The following is a 21,231-nucleotide window of genomic DNA, read 5'->3' on the forward strand; positions in this document are numbered from 1 at the left end:
GCAATGATTTAGAACATAGTGGAATCCCTTTATAATATGGGGTTTAAGAAAGAGAACTTGAATTCTAAATTGTCACAATTTCTACTATTATTTTAGTCTAAATTATGAACCCAGTACACCTGACACTTATATAAAATATTATTGAATGTCAACTGAATATAACCAAAAAACACAAGGAAAAGAAATAGAGAAAACACTCGCTCCTAACAACTATATGATACCAAAATACAAAGTGTAATAAAATAAAACTATATTATATGCTACATAGTTTTAAAACTGAAAGGTACCAGGAAGATTACATGACTATCACAATATGTAATTGAATCCATCAAAGATTTCATTTAGGCACGAGTATTATAAAAGTCATGTTGGAATAATGTAAAAGATATATTAAGAATCTTTACCCTTAACCAAATTTCGTATCTCCATCACTGTGGGATACCTCCCAATATAATTATCCTATCACTATATATTTCCCAGCCCCTTCTTTTTTTCAGCTCCCATGTTCAATACTTTCTAAAGTTAAAAAAAAAGCCTCAAATGGTCATATTTTATAAAATGGTTCACGCTGACCAATTTTCCCTTACAAACATAAAACAATGATAGGTGGACCACTCCTAAATTTTACAAGCAAGTGCTACACAAAACTAAATTCAGAGCAGAAAAGTTAATTTCACAAAGGAGCATTTTACCTTGGTATCAACATCGAAGAGTCCATCAGCTGATACAGACCTTGAATCATTAGTGCCAGGTTTGCAGGTAAGACTTTAGGGTAAAGGTACACAACAAAAATAAGTGAGTTCATTTCTTTACAAAAGCAACAACAACAACAAAAAAAGTAAAAGGTCAGCTGTTTCTGTATTCAATGAAGTTTCTTGCTTGATTTAATTAACATACTCCCAACACAGGCATGTTACCACCTACCCAACTCCATTATTGTTTTGACAATCAGTCTTCCCTCTGCCCAACACTCCATATACATGGGAAGGATATCAGCGCGTAGGGAAAAGAGGTGGAGGTGACGAGACACCTGCTGTGGGCCATAGATCTGTGTAGTTCAGCAATCTCCAGTGCCTTAGGACTCGAGGGGACATAAGCCCGCCTCCCTAAGTTGGGGTGCAGGGGGATGATACCACATTCCTATTTGCTATAAAGAGAATGTTTCCAGGGGCTCAAATACTTTAATATGTTTTCATAAATTCTTAAATTAGGCTGGTTCCTCCAATTCAACAAACAGAAAAGCAGCAACCTGTACAGGATGCCCTTGAACCCCTTATTTTAATCTGCTTTTTCAGAAAACTACCAACGTCCTTTGTCCTTCCTTCTTGTAATTTCTCTTTAAATTGTCATACCGTACTATTCTCATCTTTTTTCCTTTATCTGATCTCTGATCTCTATTCTAAAAGCCTTTTTCCTATCCCAACCAGTATTGTTTCTCTTAAAACTTGGATTCCCTTGCTAATTCCATACTTATCCTCTTCCACTGCATTCACTAGACCTTTCCATTATTAAAACACTCACCTAAAGGATGACAACAACGGAAGTGTAGTGGGCTTAGAAACCTACACTTAATCTCATTTCATCACTCACTGTACTCAAATAAGTCACATAATCTCTGAGTTTCAAACTTTCCATGTGAATAACCACTTGACCAAAACATTTATGGCAGAATGAAGAACTACTGGGTGTTTTGAATAATTAATTGCTAACATTCGTTAAAACCCTGAAATTCTATGTACTTTTGATTCTGTCTAGAAAAACGGAGAATACTTAGCTGGCAGAAGTGGAATAAAACAACAGATCAACAACAACAAAAAAAACCCCTGAGAACAGCAGAGAAAGAAGTATAAAATGGAGAAGACTCATGGAAGAAGGAAGAAAGACTCTAGGAAAAAAAGAAAAAACTTCCTAGAACAAGGGAAAGGTATTAGCCAGAAGGGAAACACAGGCTGGGGATTCAGTAAGTAGAGAAATCAATTAGAAATATCCTCTCAATTTGTGCTGAATTAACACAACATGGTGTATACATAGATGTTCTTCACTTACAGAACCACGATTCGTCCCAAGAAGGGTACATCGCATTATACCTGAAAACACTTGCCTGATTAGGTCTTGCTTATGTACAATCTGTGGTTCTGTGGCCACAGCTAACTGAGATCTGGCCTAAACACTGATGGTGAAAAGAAGGCTCTCGTGACTGCTGAAATTGTCAAGTACATTTAGACAAAATCTTGGGCTAACTGGGCTTTGTAGGAAAACACTAAATCAGCGTTAACACAAAACTAAATTGGACTCTTTGAGATCACCTGAATTATACCTGAATCTTGAACCCAGAGCTGCCCAGCAACTTCTCTGTACAGGCTGACGGACCAGAGAATGGACTTGGAAGCCAAGCAGGCTGAAGGTCAAATCACGGGTCAGCCACTTGGTAACTACGGAACCAGGGGTCAAGTAATCCACCTCCCGGACCCACACTCGTCTAATGAATAAAAACTAGGCAGAACAGCACAGCTACTGTGCAAAGCTGCTGTGCCGAGGACCCGAGACAACCAATGTTGGGCACATAGTATAGGGTCTCGCCCAGAGTAGAACACTCAGTAAAGGTCACTCGCTTCTCTCCGCAGTCTCTTAGTTAACATGCAAGTTTAGAAATCCATAAAATCCTACCTGCTTGCAGGGTCACATTTAGAACACTCATCCACTACTAAAGAAAAAATTCAAATACATTGTAAATACACAACAGAAAAACACAGAACTTTAAAAGTATCAGACTGAAGTTGTGAAAAAATATTTCTTTGGGACAACACCTGAAGACTATAGTAAAGTGAATATTAATGATATAATTGGTGAGCAATTAATACGTGAAGAACTTTTACTTCCTCTCCTATTTATGTGTGTGTGTATATATTTATATTTATATATTCATACATATATACGTACACATATATATGTATATGTATGTACTTATGTATGTTTGTTTGTATGTATTATATATTTATATCAAATGAAAGAAAAATAAACGGGATGTGCAAAAATTTGACACCTACAAGTCAAGTGCTACTTACAATGACTGTAATCCTAAGCAGACGCCATCAGACTGGATGAAAATGGTATCATTGGTAAAAGCAGTATCATAAACTGACAAGGTCAAATTTAAATAGCATGCTTTTTCTGGACTTCTGCCATGAAGGGCAGTTAGAACACTTGTTTTGCTCCTACACAGTACCACAGTACCACTTGTGCCGCTCTTCAGTCCAGGGTGTTCAGTTTAGGATGAGACACCTGTCGTTAGCAGCTTAGTCAAGAGCCAGCCTCCTTTGCAGCACGGCAAAACACAGCACACAGACTCCTTCTGGCCATCTCTCCAATGTAGAGTAAGTATGAAAGACTTTGTGATTCCAGTTTTATCAAGTATAACCCCTGAGACTGTTTCCCTCCATTTGCAGAGAGTCTATCTGGACCTACCTTATAGAGCAGGAAGGTCCAAAGAGTTATTGCTGTACAGCAGCGTGTGATGCCATTTTTCTCAACCCTCCCCATAATGGCAAATGTGTATAGATATCGTGTTTTTTTAGCTTGTAAGTCACATATCAGCAGAGGCTCAGTCGATGAATAACAGCAAACAAACAAAAACCCCCCGAAAGACAAAGAAGTTATCTTGAATAACTACATTAAATGACCCTGGAGTTTTAATTTTTTAAACATTCGAAAAGATGGCCACTGTATGATTCAAACTATATGACATTCAGAAAAAGGCAAAACTATAGAGGCAGTAAAAACACCAGTGGTTTCCAGAGGTTAGGGAGAAGGGAGGGCAGAGGAAACGCCACAGAGGGTATCTAGGAGCGAATCTATTCTGTGTGATACTGGAAGGGTGGAGACACGTCCTTATACGTTTGTCAAACCCCACAGACTGTACACCACCAAGAGTGAACTCTAAGGTACAGTGTGGGCTGTGAGTGGAAATGCTGAGTCAGTGCAGTTCATCGATCGTCGTAAACGTACCACTCGGGTGCAGGGTGTCAACAGGGGGGAGGCTCTGTGTGGACGGGGATATGGGCTTTGCGGGAACTTGCCATACTCTCCACTCAAGTTTGCCCTGAACCTAAACCTGCTCTAATAACGAAGGCTTACTAAAAAAAAAAAAAAAAAAAAAAAAAAAGTTTTCCACTGAACCTGCCATTACCAGATATGAACACATTAATGCTATTTTCGAAACACAGTCACCTTGAAGATGAATATAAAGATCCAGTGTCAGAATATGATTATTCACCCAACTGAATGAAGCATATGAAAATCCATAAACAAAGCAAATCATTTTTTGGAATGCTTAGGCAAGAAAGTAACTGATAAATGTGATTGAACATCTCGCTTTATCATGGTGAATAGGGATGTAGTGCCAAGTGAATCAAAAGGGAATCATCCCTGTACTTAAAGGACAACATTTATTCTAATTTTAAATCAGAAATCATTATGCTGATTTTATTTAAAAGCTACATTGAAACATTAATCAGATAAAAAGGAAAGATTATAATCGCCATGGTTATTGCCATAGTAATGTATGTACAAATACCTGTGAAATATTCACCAAAAGGCAAAAAGGTAACCAGCACTACAATTTTTAATGGACGATACAACTGAAACCAGTACCAAGGCACGTCACCATATTACTTGCTATTAAAATTTTAAGCAACACCCAAAATTAAGTCAGGCCTATAACTGCTGTGCAGAAAAGATTTCACACAGCAGGCCTGACTGCTATCCTTTGAAAGTCCTACTTGAATGGCTGGCCCTTGGCTGGTGTCTGGAAACCTGCATATGGGGAGGGTTCCCACCAGTCCCTCACTAAGTGTGGCTCCCGGTGCCTGAACTGCTTGTACAAACAAGGGGGTTCGTGCTGAACACTCGCTTTCCTTCTGGAAATCAGGAATGTTGGCACTTGCTAGGGGGACGTTGCCCATGTGACTGGCGTGCCATGAAAGCATTAGGCACTGAGTCTAATGAGACCCTGGTACCACTAGACAGCATTTCACGTGTGGTGCCAGAATTTAACAGTGGAGGAATTAAGCACATCCTGCTAACTCCACAGGACATGAGTCTTGGAAACTTGCGCCTGGTTCCCTCCAGACTCTGTCACATACACCTTTTTTCTTTGCTGATTTTGCTTTCACTGTAATAAATCACAGGTGTGAGTACTACTACAGGATGAGTCCTGTAAAGTGCTCTAGTGAATAACCAAACCTAAATGTGGAGTTAAGAACCTCTAATAAATTGCATTATATGAATTTTTTCATTATTTAGGTTGATGCTTTCTAGATGATTAAGGTCAGTAGGTGATTTTGCAAATTACCTGTTGATAAATTTCTTTTTATTGATTCTTCTTTTGCAGATTCCTGTAGAGCTAGATATATTTGAATAAAGGCATAAAGGGGATACATGAAATGATGTCAGAAAATACTGTAAAACAAGCAACCATCCTATTTTAATCAGAATAAAAAATAGAACAGCCTAATGACAACATCTTGAATCAGTTCCTATAGAGAAAATGAAGAGATCTCATTGTCAATTTTCTGCAACTAGGCAGAAAATTTTCTGTGACTAGGCAGAAAACTATTTTTATAATAGTTATGAATCAATCAAGTAACTGGGATAATTACAGAAAAAACATAACTATCACTTATAGGATAATAATGTACACTGATTATAGCGTTCCTTTGGTTTCTAAATTTTTTCATTTCTTATGAAACTAAAAACATACCTCTGCTATGAAAAGGCAGTGGTTAACAGAATAAGTGAAAATAAAACAAAAAATTACATCCAACATGTAATCCAATATGTAATCCAACATATACCATCAAACTCAACATGCAGAGAAAAAAACGTGTCTTCCCTGTTGACCTGCTGCTCTTCTCTCTCCATCTGATAACGTCCTAATTACTCTTTTCATGTCCCATTGAAATGCTAGTGCACAATCTGGAAACCTAGGAATCATCTTAGTTTTTCTCTCTCCACTAACTTTTTACATTCAATCATCACTAAATTGTATGAACCATAACACTCTCCATGCTCTGCTTTATTTTGCCATAGCCACTGCCCTAGTCAAACAGGGGCTCTGAGCAGATGGCTGTCACAGGGGGAGAAAAATGAAACACCACCGACTGTTATTGTTACTTCCTAAATAAATAGGATTTATTTTCAGCAAAACAAATGAGAAAGACATAAGCCAGCAAAGACCAACATGTTCAATTGAATAAACTAACCTTCCTGACTTTTTTTTCTTTCAGCATGGATGGGTGAAAACATCACAGTGGACTGACACTAGTCCAAGGAAGTAAAAGCCTCCTTTGTCTGCCAGTTATTTTTATGCGCTTTTCTTCCATCTATCCTCTATGTGAGGGGCCAGCAAACTCCAACCTGCCATCAGCTTTTGTAAATAAAGCTTTACTGTAGCACGGTCTTGCCTATTCACTTGGCCCACGACTGCTTTCACACCATAATGGCAGATTTGAGTAGGTATGACAGAGACCACATGGCCTAAAATCAGGACTTTACAGAAAAAGCTTGCTGGTCCCTGCTTCATACCACAACCGGAGTGTCCGAAGGCCATCTCATCTTGTTCCTTGTCTCCTCAAAACTCTCCCTTGATCCCTGCAGTAACCATTGCTGAGTCCCTGCCCACTTGCCATCTGTTCGTCTTCATTCTCACTGGAGAACCACAATGCTGTGTGGATATTTACTGTCCCAATACACAAAGAACAGGGCCTCTCTCCAGCTCCACAAAGAAAAATGATTATACTAAGCTAATCACAGTGACTGCTTTACCACCAACTGGTGTGGGAACCAGCACATGCCGTACCTCAGCCTGTAAATGTTACAGGGATCTACTGGCAGCCTCTCAGTTTTCTTCTTATTTAACAGAATCACATAGCTGAACATCATTGATTATCAGGGAAACACAAATCAAAACCACAGCGCAATACCACCTCATAACTGTCAGATGGCTATCATCAAAATGGCCCCATATAACAAATGTCGGCAAGGAAGTGGAGGAAAGGGAAAACAGAACCTGCACTGTTTTTGGATTTGTAAATTGTTATATTCACTGTGGGAAACAGTATGGAGATTCCTCAAAAAATTAGAAATAGAACTGCCAGGAGACCTTGTAATTCTACTTCTGGGTATTTATCCAAAGAAAACAAAAACACTAATTTGAAAAGATATCTGCACCTCTATGTTCACTGTAGCAGTATATATAATAGCCAGGATATGGAAGCAACATAGGTGCCTTCGATAGATGAATGCATAAAGAGGATTTGGGGTGTGTGTGTGTGTGTGTGTGTGTGTGTGTGTGTGTGTACAGTAATACTATAACTGATATTAAAATAATTAACTCATCCATAATATAACTGATATAATAATAACTCATCCATAAAAGATGAAATCTTGCCCTTTGCAACAATATGGAAGTTCCTAGAGGTATTATGTGAAGTGAAACAAGACAGAGAAAGACAAATACCTTATGATCTCATTTATATGTGGAATCTAAAAAAACAAAACAAAACAAACAAAACAGAAACAGACCCATAGCTAAAAAACAACAACATGATGATTCCCAGAAGAGAGGGAATTGAGGGGATGAATGAAAAAAAGGTGAACGAGAAGTACGAACTTCCAGTGATGAAACAGCTAAGCCACAGGGATGTAGTTTACAGCACAGGGAAAACATCAATGATATCGCAGCCACTTTGAAGGGTGACAGATGCTTACCAGACATATTGTGGTGATCACCTCGCAAGGTACGTCAATGTCAAATCACTCTGTTGTACACCTGAACTGATATAATATTGTATGCCAACTATATTTTAATAACACCTAAAAAGAAAATAGAAACACCTACAGAAACACAGTCCTTCAGCCTTTGGATATTGTCGTGTGCGAATATGATGCTTGGAGCCGTTGCTAATTAACCAGCCAGCAAACGAGACTTAAACAAAACACTGACGACCTCACAACTGAAACAGGGACAACACCAGGGATCCTGATGGCATCACTGAACCCCCAAAACCATCCTGGTTCCTCCTGTTGTAACCACTGTTAATTAGGTCATCTATTACCTGCAGCTAAAACATTCTAACTGATATATTTCTCAAGGCCTACTGATAAAAGCAACTCCTTCCTAAGCTTGCCTTACCTAGGTATTCACCTACGGTCACCTTCGAAGTACTTCCCTTCAGAACCTATGCACCAACGCTAGCACCTAGTCCACCCTGTGAAGCAATTCTGGAACTCTTTATCTAGAATGGCCATCAGAGCTGCCGTCGTATTACCCGTGATGTCCTGAATGTCATCAAAATGTGTTCGTTTCAGTATTTCCTTTATCTTCGGGTAAAGAAGGAAGTCACTGGGGGCCAGGTCAGGGAGTAGGGAGAATGTGTTGAATCAATTATTTGTTTACTGGCTAAAAAGTCTCTCACACACAGTGCTATGTGACCTGGTGCATTGTCGTGACGCAAGAGCCATGAATTGTGGGCTAAATGTTCATATTATTTCCTTTTAACTTTTGCATGCAGCCTTTTCAGCACTTCCAAATACTAAATTTGGTTAACTGTTTGGCCAGTAGATCCAAATTTATAATACATAATCCTTCTGATATCAAAACAGGTTAGCAAAATTGTATTGACTCTTGATTTGGACTAATGGAACTTTTTTGGCCGTGGAGAATTGGCTGACTTCCATTGTGCACTTTGATGCTCTGTTTCAGGATCCTATTGGTACACCCATGTTTCATCACCATTGAAAACACGGCCCAAAACATTGTCTTCACTCTCCAAAAGGTCTTGACAAACTTCGACTCTCCTTTGCTTTTGTTTACTGGTGAGCTCCTTCGGATCCAGTTTTGCACACACCTTTCTCACGCCAAGATTTTCAGTTAAGATTTTCCTAACTGTTTCTCTATCGATGTTTACTGGGTTTGCTATGCTTCTCACAGGCAGCCAATGATTTTGACTCACAATTCGATGAATTTTTGCAATGTTTTCCTCAGTTCTGGTCGTTACTGGCCATTATGACGTCTCTTCATCAGTGACGCAATCTTTCCCCTCAGAAAAATGTTTAATCCATTTGTACGTGGCCGTTTTCTTCATGACATTATCCCCATGAACCTGCACTAACATGTTCCTGATTTCACTTCCACTCTTGCCAAGTTTAACAAGAAATTTAATGTTTGATCATAGCTCTAATTCAAGCTCAGACAGCCTCGCAATGGCACACAAAAACACGCCACAACAATAATGAGTGCCCCTCAGCAAGACACTGCCACACATCAACACGAACACAGCTGTGAGACACTGATATGCCAAGGTTAGGAAACCTCACTGAGCTGTCTGCACAGTGCTGCCAATGTAAGTGCACGGTGGCAAGTTCTCGAACTTAATTGTCAGACCTCATACTACACACCCAATAGAAAACAATAATGGTAATTATAAGCTCTCAGTGGGCTCTGGCACCTAGTAAGCGCTGTGTAAAGTATAGTAAATAATAAAAATGACAATGATGATAACAAGGTCTTGGAGGGTAGGGACTGTGGTTTTAAAATGCTTGTCTTCTGCAACATCAAAATAACACTTAGGACCTAAAAGACACCTGATGGTTACATAGCAAATGGCTACAGAGGCAAATAAATAAATGAATGAAAAGATTGCCCTTGAAAATTCTGTTTTAAGAAACCATAGAAATAAACCAGGGACAGCTCTAAAGTATTAGGGGCACATTAAAGATCAAATTCCGTTTCATCTCTGTGTTTCCTATAACTTGCAAAACCACCGACACAGGTGCTTTGATAGAGGTCTACTAAGTTAAAGGGGTCCTCGGGCATTTCAGATTGCACGATGCATATTGCATAAGGTGCCACATGCAGTGAGTAGAATAGCGTTTTTGTCGTTGTGAAACTTTTCTGTACTTTTATTATAATCTTTTGAGTCCTGAGTTAGGCTGTGGGAACATTTATTATGATTATCTTTTGACTAATGGCTACAGAGCATCTTGTTCTAGAGAAATTACACTGACAACTATTCAACTAACAGAAGAAAACATCTTCTTCTAATGAGGTCAACATGTCTCACTCTGTTTTGACTTATGAGGAAAAAAGGTGATAATAGTGAGACCTTGTTGGCATATCCATATGGAAAATAACCCATGCTTCTCAACAAGGCACAGCTTTACTGACTTGTATCAGTAGATACCTTTCAAAAACAGTCTCACTGTGATTCCTTCACACTGGCTAAGTTTTGCAGTTGTTATTGTTTGCCATTTGTTTATGGGACTAAGAAAGTATTGTTGAGTTCCTAGTTTGAGTTACATTTTGGAGAGACAAACCACTATGTAGTTACAAGAATTCATTCACTAGATGTAACCCATTTGGTGTAAAATTTAAACAAATATACATTTTTATAACGAGTTGAACTTGTTGCAAGGTGATTATAGAAGAAACATACAACATAGTAACTTAAAAATCTTTTTTCTTATTTACACAAATATCATATGGGATTGTAGGGTTCGATGAGTTTCTTTTCACACAATACTCTCTCAGATTTTAAATTACCTACAATGAACCTTTATAATAATTCTGAATACTAGACTATTAAGAAAGACATTAATTAAGAAAGAAAAAATATACATGCAATATACACATTTTTTTTTTTAACAGCTCTTTCAATAGCAAAACTTTCTTAGTCTTACTGTATGTCTGGTAGGACAACAAAGAATACTTCACTATTAGTAGTCTTACCTCGACTGTTATTGTCAGAAGACTTTTTACATCTTTCTTTTTTAAAATCAGAAATTAGAATGGCGTTGCTATGTATAAAAGAGGTGATAATATTACTGTCTTAATACTGACAGAAAAACATTTATCAAATACATGGAATTCTTAGAGTATTTCAGGTAATATCTGAGCTAATATAAAAACTTGAATTATCCCATACGCTTTAGTTTTGTAAGTTCTAAAGGCAAACAAATAAAGAAACAAAAACTCATTGACACAGACAACAGTTCAGTGGTTGTGAGAGTAAGGGGAAGAAGGGATAGCAGAAAAGGGTAAAGGGGGTCAAATATATGGTGACAGAAGGAGAACTGACTCTGGGTGGTCAACACACAATGTGATATATAGACAATATATTAAAGAATTGTACATTTGAAACCTATGTAATTTTACTAATCATTGTCACCCCTATAAATTTAAGTTAAAAAAAAACACATGGTAAGTTGTACAAAATTTTTCTTATGTGATTAAGGAAGACAAAAAAGCAAGGTGAACCAGTCATGTTGAGGGCAGTATAGTTCAGTCAGCTAATTAGAGTTAGTAGGGGCAAGTGTCGTGAACTCAGAAATCCTAGTTCTATAGTCCACAAGATCCGTTTTCGGAAAAGTCACTGCTGTTTGGCTCAGAGTTCTCCTCTACAAACCAAGCATCTCTCTGCCTTATTTTACAGGTTGCCGGAGGATCAAACAGATAATACAGCAAAATGGTAAGCCAATGGAATAAGTTTTTTTGAGCTTTAGTTTTTGAAATTATTTTGGAATTCCAAATAAACCTAATGTGTGCTTTTCATAGGTTCTATCTAACATTCAAATGTTGCAGTTTACAGAAAATGTTTTTAATTTTGGTTATTAGCTACTCTTTCTTTATGGTTTGTAATTCAGTACATCTCAGCTATTAAATAATTTATAATTAAATGCACTTAGAAATATGTTACCTCAATAAGTCAGATAACCTAACTGCCCCCTATTATCGTAGCTAATCACACCAGTGGCAGAAAATTGACAACAGTCAAGACCTGGCTTGGACTACTTCTATCTCATGTCTACCTCCTGAAACTCTGAACTATCAGGTCTTTCTAACCTTCCTAGGCATCCCCAGTTGACTTGGAAAATATAACACATGCCTACTACTCTGGGAAAGGCATTATGGGATCTTCCAGGACCCAGGGAAAGATACTCCATGGGATAGCAAGCGGCCTTGGGGTACAGATCTGGTAACAGAGGAGAAAGGAAAGTCTGATCTTTTCCTGCAGCATTACTGGCACCTCTCTGACAGCTCAGAATGTTCCAACTAACATGTGCTAGCAGAAGACAAAACAAGACACTCAAAAGGGTAAGTCATCATGAGGTCTGGGCTAAGATGTGGGCCCTGCATACTTTTTCAGTGTTGGGGAAGGGTGTGTGTGGCTAAAGCTAGAAGTCCAAGCTCCCGGGACAGGGTGCTGGTGCTATGGAATAGGGGCTGAGAATGTAAGCAAGCACCTGCACGTCAAGTAAAAAATATTGCCACTTTGAAGTCAAGTGTGGAAACCATGAACACCGAGGACTTGGGATCAGCAAGGGCAGCCTGGGAGCACAGGTAGTCATGACAACAGGACCCGTTTCTATAGCAACCGTGCAGCAACACAATCAATGGAAACCAATGAATGACCAGAATGACTTTCTTTCCCTTTCCATCTGACTTGTGAAAGAGGATGGTCCCCCTTGGACTTAGGGAACACTTTGGCTTCTTGAAAAATTCAAGGGGGGAGCATAGCCGATAGCCTCCAGAAAATAGAGAATTTCCTGCTAAACTGTACATTTCACAACCCCAAATAACCAGTTGGAAAAGTCAGAGAAGAGACATTATTGGTACCTGACACAAAAGGGTTATGCTTGGAATGAAATGGAGAACATTGGGATCCCTAAAGATAAAGGTCTTCAAAGTTGTGGGATAAGGAATCCGTCCCTTTGCTACGTCTTACATGTCTGACTGTTTGCTTGGTTTCTGGCTGAGGATGTCTATTCCCCCATTCACTCACTGCCATTCCCCCACTGCCTGAACCCAGTTATGAAGTCTCACCTGTTACCTAAGAAGTAACAGTTAAAGTATTTTGCAGCTCAGTTTTGTGATAACTAGCATTTCAATGTAAACACTTACGCCTTCAAACCTCTATTAAACCCATGGTCTTCTGCAGTCCATCCAATGCAATCTCGAGCAAAGACATCAACACCTTCCTGAAGCAGAAGCCGGACTGTATTTGAGGATGTATCCTTTACAGCAAGTATGAGGGCCGTTCTGAAATAACAGAGAGATCACTTCACCCTTAGGAACTTGAAGTTACATAAACAGCAACATTGATAGACTTGACCAAGTTCAATATATTGCTTGTCTGTATAGAATCGACCATTTACACGCTTAAGTGTTCATCTTGTAAATTATGTCCAAGGCTAAAATCAAGGGACAAAAAACAAACAAAAAAGCCTCTTGCCCCTCTTGGGAACTACCTAGAAGTTGCTAATTTAAAGTTCTCTAAAGACAAGTAACTCTGCTGAGGACACTTATCTGAAGTAGGTGAAGATCTCAATGAAGAATTTCCCGTTTCTTCCTTAGTCTTATATATGGTACATCCAAAGTCAGCTAGAAGTCAAGTAAGTTAAAGCTACTGGGCGGGCTCAAAACAATAGTAGTAGTAATAATTCTAGTAATCATCGTCATCGTTGAGTTAATGGAGCTCATAAGCATGTGCCGGGCACTGAATCACATGCCCGGTCATGACACACGACCATCCTTAAAGGAGATATGATTTCCCTCGATTCCACATCGGGAAACATGTTTGGTGATGACAGTAATGTTCCCATGGTCACACACGTGACACGTAGGAAAGCTGAGCATTGAACCCAGTCCTGAGTGAACTGAAAGCCCATCTCCTTTTTAATCACCCATCCATGACTTGTCTTCATTAAAGAAAAAGTTTATTCAGTTAAATACCATTTAAAAATAAAAAACAAACAAACATCAAAATAGACTAAAAATGAAGAAGGATAAAAACTGAGGAATATCTGGTAGTAGTATTTCACAGTCACTTAGGGAAAACCTTATAACATCAGTATTCCTCGAAGAAAACAATTTAAAGCAGAGCCATCCAAACAACAAATCAACTCCTATTTATGTTTAACGTGCATCTTTTAGGAAAACTGAATATACAGTAGAGGTTAAAAAAACTGTCAGAGAGACTAAATCTAATATTGTATTATAAACTAAGTTAGAGTCCCTACTATACAAAACTAGTAAAATTACTGTGAAAACCCTTTCGCTAATATAATACCATCTGACCAAAAACTGCAATGACAAATGACACCAGTCGATATCATAAATGAATATGAATCCTGCAGGATACGGTTCTTCCTGTTCACCAGTCAGAATCAGTGCTTTTCTTCCTAACTGATGATGTGCTGATATTTTTAACTTTGTAATTATAGGTTAATCCTCTTCTTATTAATTTAATCTTTCTGACTTGAGTAACTGTTACCGCTCTAAAACAGTTCTAAGTTTTTTTTAAAAAAAGAACAAACAACTGTACCTTTTCCACTTATCAACTGCATGTATGTTTGCATGTCTCTCGAGTAAAAATTCCACCATTTTCTGTCTGTTCTTACGCACAGCAACTAAAAGTGGTGTAAAATCAAACTGTAAAACAGAGAAAACAATTTATAGCTTAAAAAACTACACAGTTCTAAATTGAATTTGAAAACTCATAAAAGATCCTCTAAACTTGAACATACACTAGAGAAAGTAAATAAAAAGTAGCCCTCTGTGCTGTCACCTGCTGCTCCTTCCCTTTAAAATACCCTCCTTCCACCTCTCCAACAGATGAACTTCCACCTCATTCCCCAGAACTCCCTTCACACACTGACAGTCCTGGTGCCAAGAATCTTTGCTCCTATCACAGCCTCTATCGCATTAACTGCAGTTATTTTATCGTTCCCCATCTGAACCGAGAGCTTTTTGAGGGCAGGGGCTATTCTTCATCCCTGTATCTCCAAGCTCCAAAACATAGACGTAAATGCTTTAAGTCGTTTTATTGAATTGATAACCTAAATAATTATTTCTGGGGTACTGTTTGTTACATTATATTCCAAAGAATATGTACTTTACCCGAAATTAATTACTATGCCCCAGTAGGAAGATTCCAGAAAGATCACCTGTGTTTGAGAAGTATTATAAAACTGTGCTTTACATGGCTATTACTAAAGAAATGTTTCAGGTTGCTTAATCCCAATTTGACAACACTTTTCTGTAGCAAACATTAACGTTTGAAAAATCATAGAACATTAGGGATACAATTTGGAGAGCTTTCCAACAGAGGTGAAGGGTTTCTGCAGCTTCTACAAACTTGCTTGCTTCTCTTCTATCAATGTTCTCAGGATCCCAAATGACAACTTCAGGCTCTCCTGTTCCAAAAGGGTCACTAAGGAAATGGATTCTAAACTAAAAAGAGTTAGGCTTCAAACGACCTTTGATTGCTTATCACTAAATGGTCCATGGGTTTTCTCCCATTATAAGATGATAGGTTTTTATCTTAGCTGTTGATAAACTCAATATGAAATTGTATTTCAGTTATAATGATAATCTTGGGACCCCAATGCCTATCTACTTTTTGAAAAAATCTGTTTTTATTTTGGTTCTATTTTAATTGCTATTTAAAATTATTTTATAGCTCACGCAAAATATAAATCAGAAATAAAATATCATGGCTTATCAGTTAACGTTTTAATACTGATCTATATGGATTATTTTTAGCATAACGAAAGCGACTAAATCACTTGCATTTTTAAGGAACCATGTTGAGGAGGAAGATAGAATACTGTCTGGAATATGCATAACATCAACAATTATAACCATAAGACTTAAAGACATTTCAATGGGTATGATTATTTATAGAACGTATAATGAAAAAGACGGTCTTTTTTAATTTTTTTAAAGAAAAACAACTTAGGAATTCTAGCTTGAAAAACTCACCATCATTCTAAGGAGATTAACATAAAATACATATAATAAGTCAATATAGAATGTCTTGAAAATCTTGAAATGTTTATCAAAATATTCTATAAAACAGGAATCGCACACTCCAGTGCTTACGGATGTTCCCATGGTCACATACGACACGTAGGAAAGCTGAGCATTGAACCCAGTCCTGAGTGAACTGAAAGTCCATCTCCTTTTTAATTACCCATCCATGACTTGTCTTCATTAAAGAAAAAGTTTATTCAGTTAAATACCAATTAAAAATAAAAAACAAACATCAAAATAGACTAAAAATGAAGAAGGATAAAAACTGAGGAATATCTGGTAGTAGTAATTCACAGTCACTTCGGGAAAGCCCTGTAACATCAGTATTCCTTGGCAAAGAAGGTGAGCCAAGTAAGTGAAGAACCCAGGTGGGGACAGTAGCACACAAGGAAACACCTGTCTCATATGAGAGGCGCAGCCTCGCCACAGGACACCCCTGTAGTCAGGGCTCAAGGGGACCAGGCTTGATTCTTTAAGAGAAGCTTGACATCCTTATTTCTTCATCAGTCTCCAAAACTTTCGATGTTGACTCAACATATGGAGGCAAACTAAACATCTAGGAGCCACAATTAGTCTATAGCCCACTTGGGATTTCATATTTGCTGTTTCCAAATGCTTGTGTATAATGTGAATATTTGTATGTAAAATCTTTCCGGTTTTTAGTATCATATGCTTCATTAAAAAATTGGGCCCCAACATGCAATAAAACTGTCACTGAAACTCATTATACCCACTTCAAGAATTTTTCCAACTCTTATTCAAACCATAATCTATTTTTATTAATTTTTAATAGATTGTTAATCCAATGGACAATTACATTATAGGACTGCTGACACTACATTATCAACACTTCCCATCTGTATTGGTACTAACTTCATGGGATTTGATGTTTAAACCTACCATCGTGATTATGCCACGGCTGTATGAATTTCACAGACATACTGAGAGAGTTTACCACACACTTTAGATTATTGCAGCATCATTTACGGTGGCCAAGGAATGGAAACAACCAAACTGTCCTTCTACAGATGATTGGATAAAGAAGATGTAGTCTGTATACACAATGGAATATTACTCTGCCATAAAAAAATGAAATGCTGCCATTTGGGACAACACGGATGGATCATGACATTATTATGCTATGTGACATAAATGAGACAAAAAAAGTCGGGAACCACATGACTTCACTCATATGTAGGATATAAAACTGAAAGCAACAGATGAACAAGACAAAGAACCAAAAACTCATAGACACAGACAACAGTTTAGTGGTTACTAGAGGGTAAGCGGGGACAGTGGATAGTAGAGAAGGGTTAGGGGGGTCAAATACATGGTGAAGGCAGGAGAACTGACTCTGGGTGGTGAGCACATAATACGACATATAGATGACGCATTATAGAAATGTACACTTGAAACCTATTTAAATACAATAACCATTGTTATCCCAATAAATTTAATCAAAAAAACACAAAGAAAACTGGGGATTTACAGAACAATAGGCAAAAAAGTAGGTTCATGATTTCCTGTTACTGCAGGAAAACCCTACTTGCAGTAAGCATTTGTTGATCTAACAACCTGAGCACAAACAAAGATGCAAAATTCGTAAAGGGCCCGATTCTACGCATTAGGAGACCACCCAGCAGCAAATTTGTCAAGATTCCCTGAGCACCAGTGTATGACTGAGGCTGAAAGGAAAGAGGTGTTCTTCTTTAAGCCAGTAGATACCGCCAATGATATTCCCTTTCACTTCTCGAGCCCAGAGGTACAGACAGTTCAAAAGTCAGGCGAAGAGTGTTGGGAAGGAGAGAGCTGAAGGAAAATCACCTCTCATACGCCACCTCTTCTAGAGATTTCTTAAGTATGTGAGATCTGCGATTTGATATATTGCACTAGTAGTTCTTAACCAAGAGTTGTATCAGAATCTCAGGGAAATATTTCTAAATAACACATGTCCAGGCCTTATTAGCTTTACTCAGTCAAAACCTTCAGGGAAGAGCCTAGCTTGTAAATGGTTGTACATGTTTTTAAAGTTCCTGGGATGAGTGTGATTCGCCAGCACAAGTCTAGCCGAGAACTAGTCCAGTAGACAATCACTTCAGTCTCTTCTCTCGCCTATGTTGCCAATTTCCTCTGCCATTTGAGGATTAGGCCAAATAAAAGTGGAAGAGACATGTCACCTGTGAAAACCACACTTAATTTCCTGGGTAGGAGTGGAAACGGGATTAATAAACTCAAAATGCAACTTGATTTCCTTATTGCTAAACTCCTTACTTCTCATGGGACATTCTAGATTTCACAGCAGAGTTTAGACTCTTACCTAGGAGGCTCTTTCTGCCAGAACAGGAATTATCTGTCCTTCCCTCATTTCCCACTTAACTGCCACCTGTTCATCTGCCACCTGCAGTCTGGTGGATTCGGAGCCCTCCTAGATGTGGTCTCAGGGAAGTTTACAACTCACTAACTCTCTCTCCCAAACTAAGGATTATTATCTCCCAAAACTGAAGAGGACCTTGCCTAAGTATATAAACTGAAGGAAAACTAAAATAAAAAACCTCATTTTATTAATTAAATTTATTGGGGTGACATTGGTTAGTAAAATTATATAGGTTGCAAGTGTCATTTCTATAATACATCATCTGTATATTGCATTGTGTGTTCACCATCAGAGTCAGTTCTCCTTCCATCACCATATATTTGACCCCCTTTTCTCTCTTCTTCCAACCCCTCCCCCCTTTACTCTCTGGTAAATATTGAACAGTTGTCTGTGTCCACGAGTTTTTGAAAAACCTCTTCTTGTTATTTCCCCTCAATAGTCAAATTTCCAAATTGTCCTGCATATTTCTGATAGTTATTTCCTTTCCCTTTCCTTTTTCCCTCTTAGGCTTTGGCCAATGAGAGCTAAATCACTTGTTTATAAATAGCAACTTGTCAACAGCAGGAAGATTTCTATGATATTGTAAAATGCTTTTGCTTGTTTGAGATTTAAGGTAAAGCCGATTTCAAAGGCAAATTTTGCTTTCCTGCATTGTTTTGCATTAATTGGAAAACAACTCGGACGTGAACAAATACTTAAAAAAGGAAGTGTTGCCTGTAACAAGCTGTGTTTTCACAAGTAATTGTCGTAAGTGCATAAAAGAGAGCTGTGCCCTCTACTGCTACTTTAGAGGTATCATCATGTAAAGTAAAATTTTAGAAAATTAAGTTCCAACTGTTTGCATTCAGGGAACGCTTGAGCTTCCAAAGATGTAAAATTGACTCTTCCTGTGTCAACTGAGGGCATTCTGCAGGGGTTGCAGTGGCGAGCGGTGATGTACGTCCAGGAACAAAAAGGGGTGAACGCGTCCCCATCACCTGCTCCCACCATCCACCTACAACCCGCCCAGCACCTCCGCGAGGCTGAGCAGGAGCCCCACTCCGAGCTGGAGACCCCGAGGGGCGCCATGGCTGGCAGAGTGGCTACGAGCACAGGCGGATGCCCTTGCTGGATGCCCAGACGTGACTGGCCCTCTTGCCCCAATCTTCAGAACCCCCGAGGCCTGGGGTGCACAGGGCCTGTGTCCTGCTGCTTCCCTTCCCCACCTGCACACCCCCAGCTCCCCCTGGCGGGACCCAGGTTCCACTCCTCCTCCCACCCACCCCCAGGAGCCCCCAGCTCCTAGGCCCTGCCCTGCAGCAGCCACCCCCACATACTTCCCTCCCCCCAGGCCTTCAGTCCTTGGTGGGCTCTGAGCCTGGCACCCACTCCCACGCAGGAACAGGACTGTTACAGGACAGAGCTGGGCCCTTTCTGTGGGCACCCCATATCCCCTTCCTGACTTGGCTTTGGACTTGTTTCTATGGCGACAGGGCCCGATGTACAGCATGCAGTATATATCGACTAGAAACAAAATGCTTGTGGCTGAAACACATGTGTTACAAATATTGTGTAACTACAGTCTGTGGGTCTATACCTCATTGGTTGCTTCCATATCTGCCTGGTGTTGCAGCAGCTGTTCAGCTATCGCGGTGTTCTGCCCCCTGGCCGCGTAGTGCAGAGCCGTGTTGCTACGGAAGTCCTTCACATGTGGATCCGCTCCGTGTTTCAGTAGGATGGTTGCACACTCCTCTTCCTGGCACTGCACGGCCTGTCAGGATTACGTCATTAAATAAACGGTAAATTATGGGAATTCAAAGTAGGCATTCCACAAGTTTCCACAATTAGTTATAGTTAATTGAGATAAACTCATGTTTATTCTAAATACTAAAATCAAATCCATCTCGTGTTGACAGAGCTGGCTACCACATACCTTCATTAGAGCTGTCCTGTTTCTGTTGTCACCGAAATTCATCTGGCATTTTTTCTCTGCCAGAAGAGTCACCACTTCCGGATGGCCAAAGGCGCAGGCCAAATGGAGAGCAGTCCTGTGAGGGTGAAAGGACATTTAGGACATTACAGGGCACCGTCTCAAACATGCAGTTCTGCACGCAGTTGTAAACATGACGCACTACTCCAATGCCTTCAGAACCAACACGCAGTTTTCTTCTGCACAAAGTACAACATTCACGAGCTCTTGTCACTCGCCACACTAACGAAAGAGCAGCCTATGTGACTACAGAGAGCATGACCTGGGGAATCAGCTCCACTCGGGTTTGATCCTAATTTAACTCTACCACTTACTAGCTGTCCCTGAGCCTTTGTGTGCCTCCATTTCCTCATCAACAAAATGGGGATGAAAACAGTAGTTAACATCACAGGACACTGTGATGGGCTTAAATGGGAATCTATGCAAAGTGTTTCCTTAGGTTCCTAGCACAAAACACACAGCTCAATAACTGTTTGGTAATATTATCAGGATTATTACCATCACTACTACTTACAAGACAACATTTCAATTAAGTAAAATGATGTCATTCTACCTACTTTGCAGCTAGGTTTTAAGGATTAAGAAAGAACACTGTATTTCAGTGATTCTAAGATGCTTCTTTTCTCACATTTTAACACCTCTGACATTGGAAGGCAATGTATAATTCAGAAGGCCTTGAAAGTATAGCTGGCAGCATTTAAATAATTTGTTACTGGTACTTACAAGAATGGGCATCCTACTACCCGTGGTGGCTGACGTGAAGTGAAATAATGAAAACACACCAGACCTTCCGCAGTTCTCGTCATAAGTTGGCATCTAAATAAATGTTCATTCTTAAGAGCATCATGAGGAAAGAGGACTAAAATCACAAAGTAATTCTTGTTTTGATTTTCAAGAAGCTTGAAGCCAAAGGAGACTCAGGATTCAAGTAACTAGGGATGGCTCAATTCATTGACTGTTTAGATTCATAGATTATATGAAAATCGGATGATTTCCAATGATCAATATTCGTATTTA

At 39.1% G+C, this 21,231-nt stretch overlaps 1 protein-coding gene across 1 annotated transcript in view; it reads right to left on the reverse strand.

Moving 5' to 3' along the window:
- LOC117020055 (ankyrin repeat domain-containing protein 18A-like) overlaps positions 1 to 21,155 on the reverse strand; it is a 91,985-nt gene extending 70,830 nt beyond the window's left edge. The window contains 9 exon segments of the mRNA XM_033102256.1: positions 693 to 765; positions 2,668 to 2,704; positions 5,351 to 5,401; positions 10,787 to 10,854; positions 12,959 to 13,096; positions 14,382 to 14,488; positions 19,822 to 19,995; positions 20,158 to 20,272; positions 20,938 to 21,155. Coding sequence (XP_032958147.1) covers positions 693 to 765; positions 2,668 to 2,704; positions 5,351 to 5,401; positions 10,787 to 10,854; positions 12,959 to 13,096; positions 14,382 to 14,488; positions 19,822 to 19,995; positions 20,158 to 20,272; positions 20,938 to 21,020 — 846 coding nt within the window. The 5' untranslated portion in view covers positions 21,021 to 21,155.
- Positions 21,156 to 21,231: the final 76 nt, after the last annotated feature.

Source organism: Rhinolophus ferrumequinum, unplaced genomic scaffold, assembly GCF_004115265.2.
Source record: "Rhinolophus ferrumequinum isolate MPI-CBG mRhiFer1 unplaced genomic scaffold, mRhiFer1_v1.p scaffold_63_arrow_ctg1, whole genome shotgun sequence".
Classification (NCBI taxonomy): Eukaryota; Metazoa; Chordata; class Mammalia; order Chiroptera; family Rhinolophidae; genus Rhinolophus; species Rhinolophus ferrumequinum.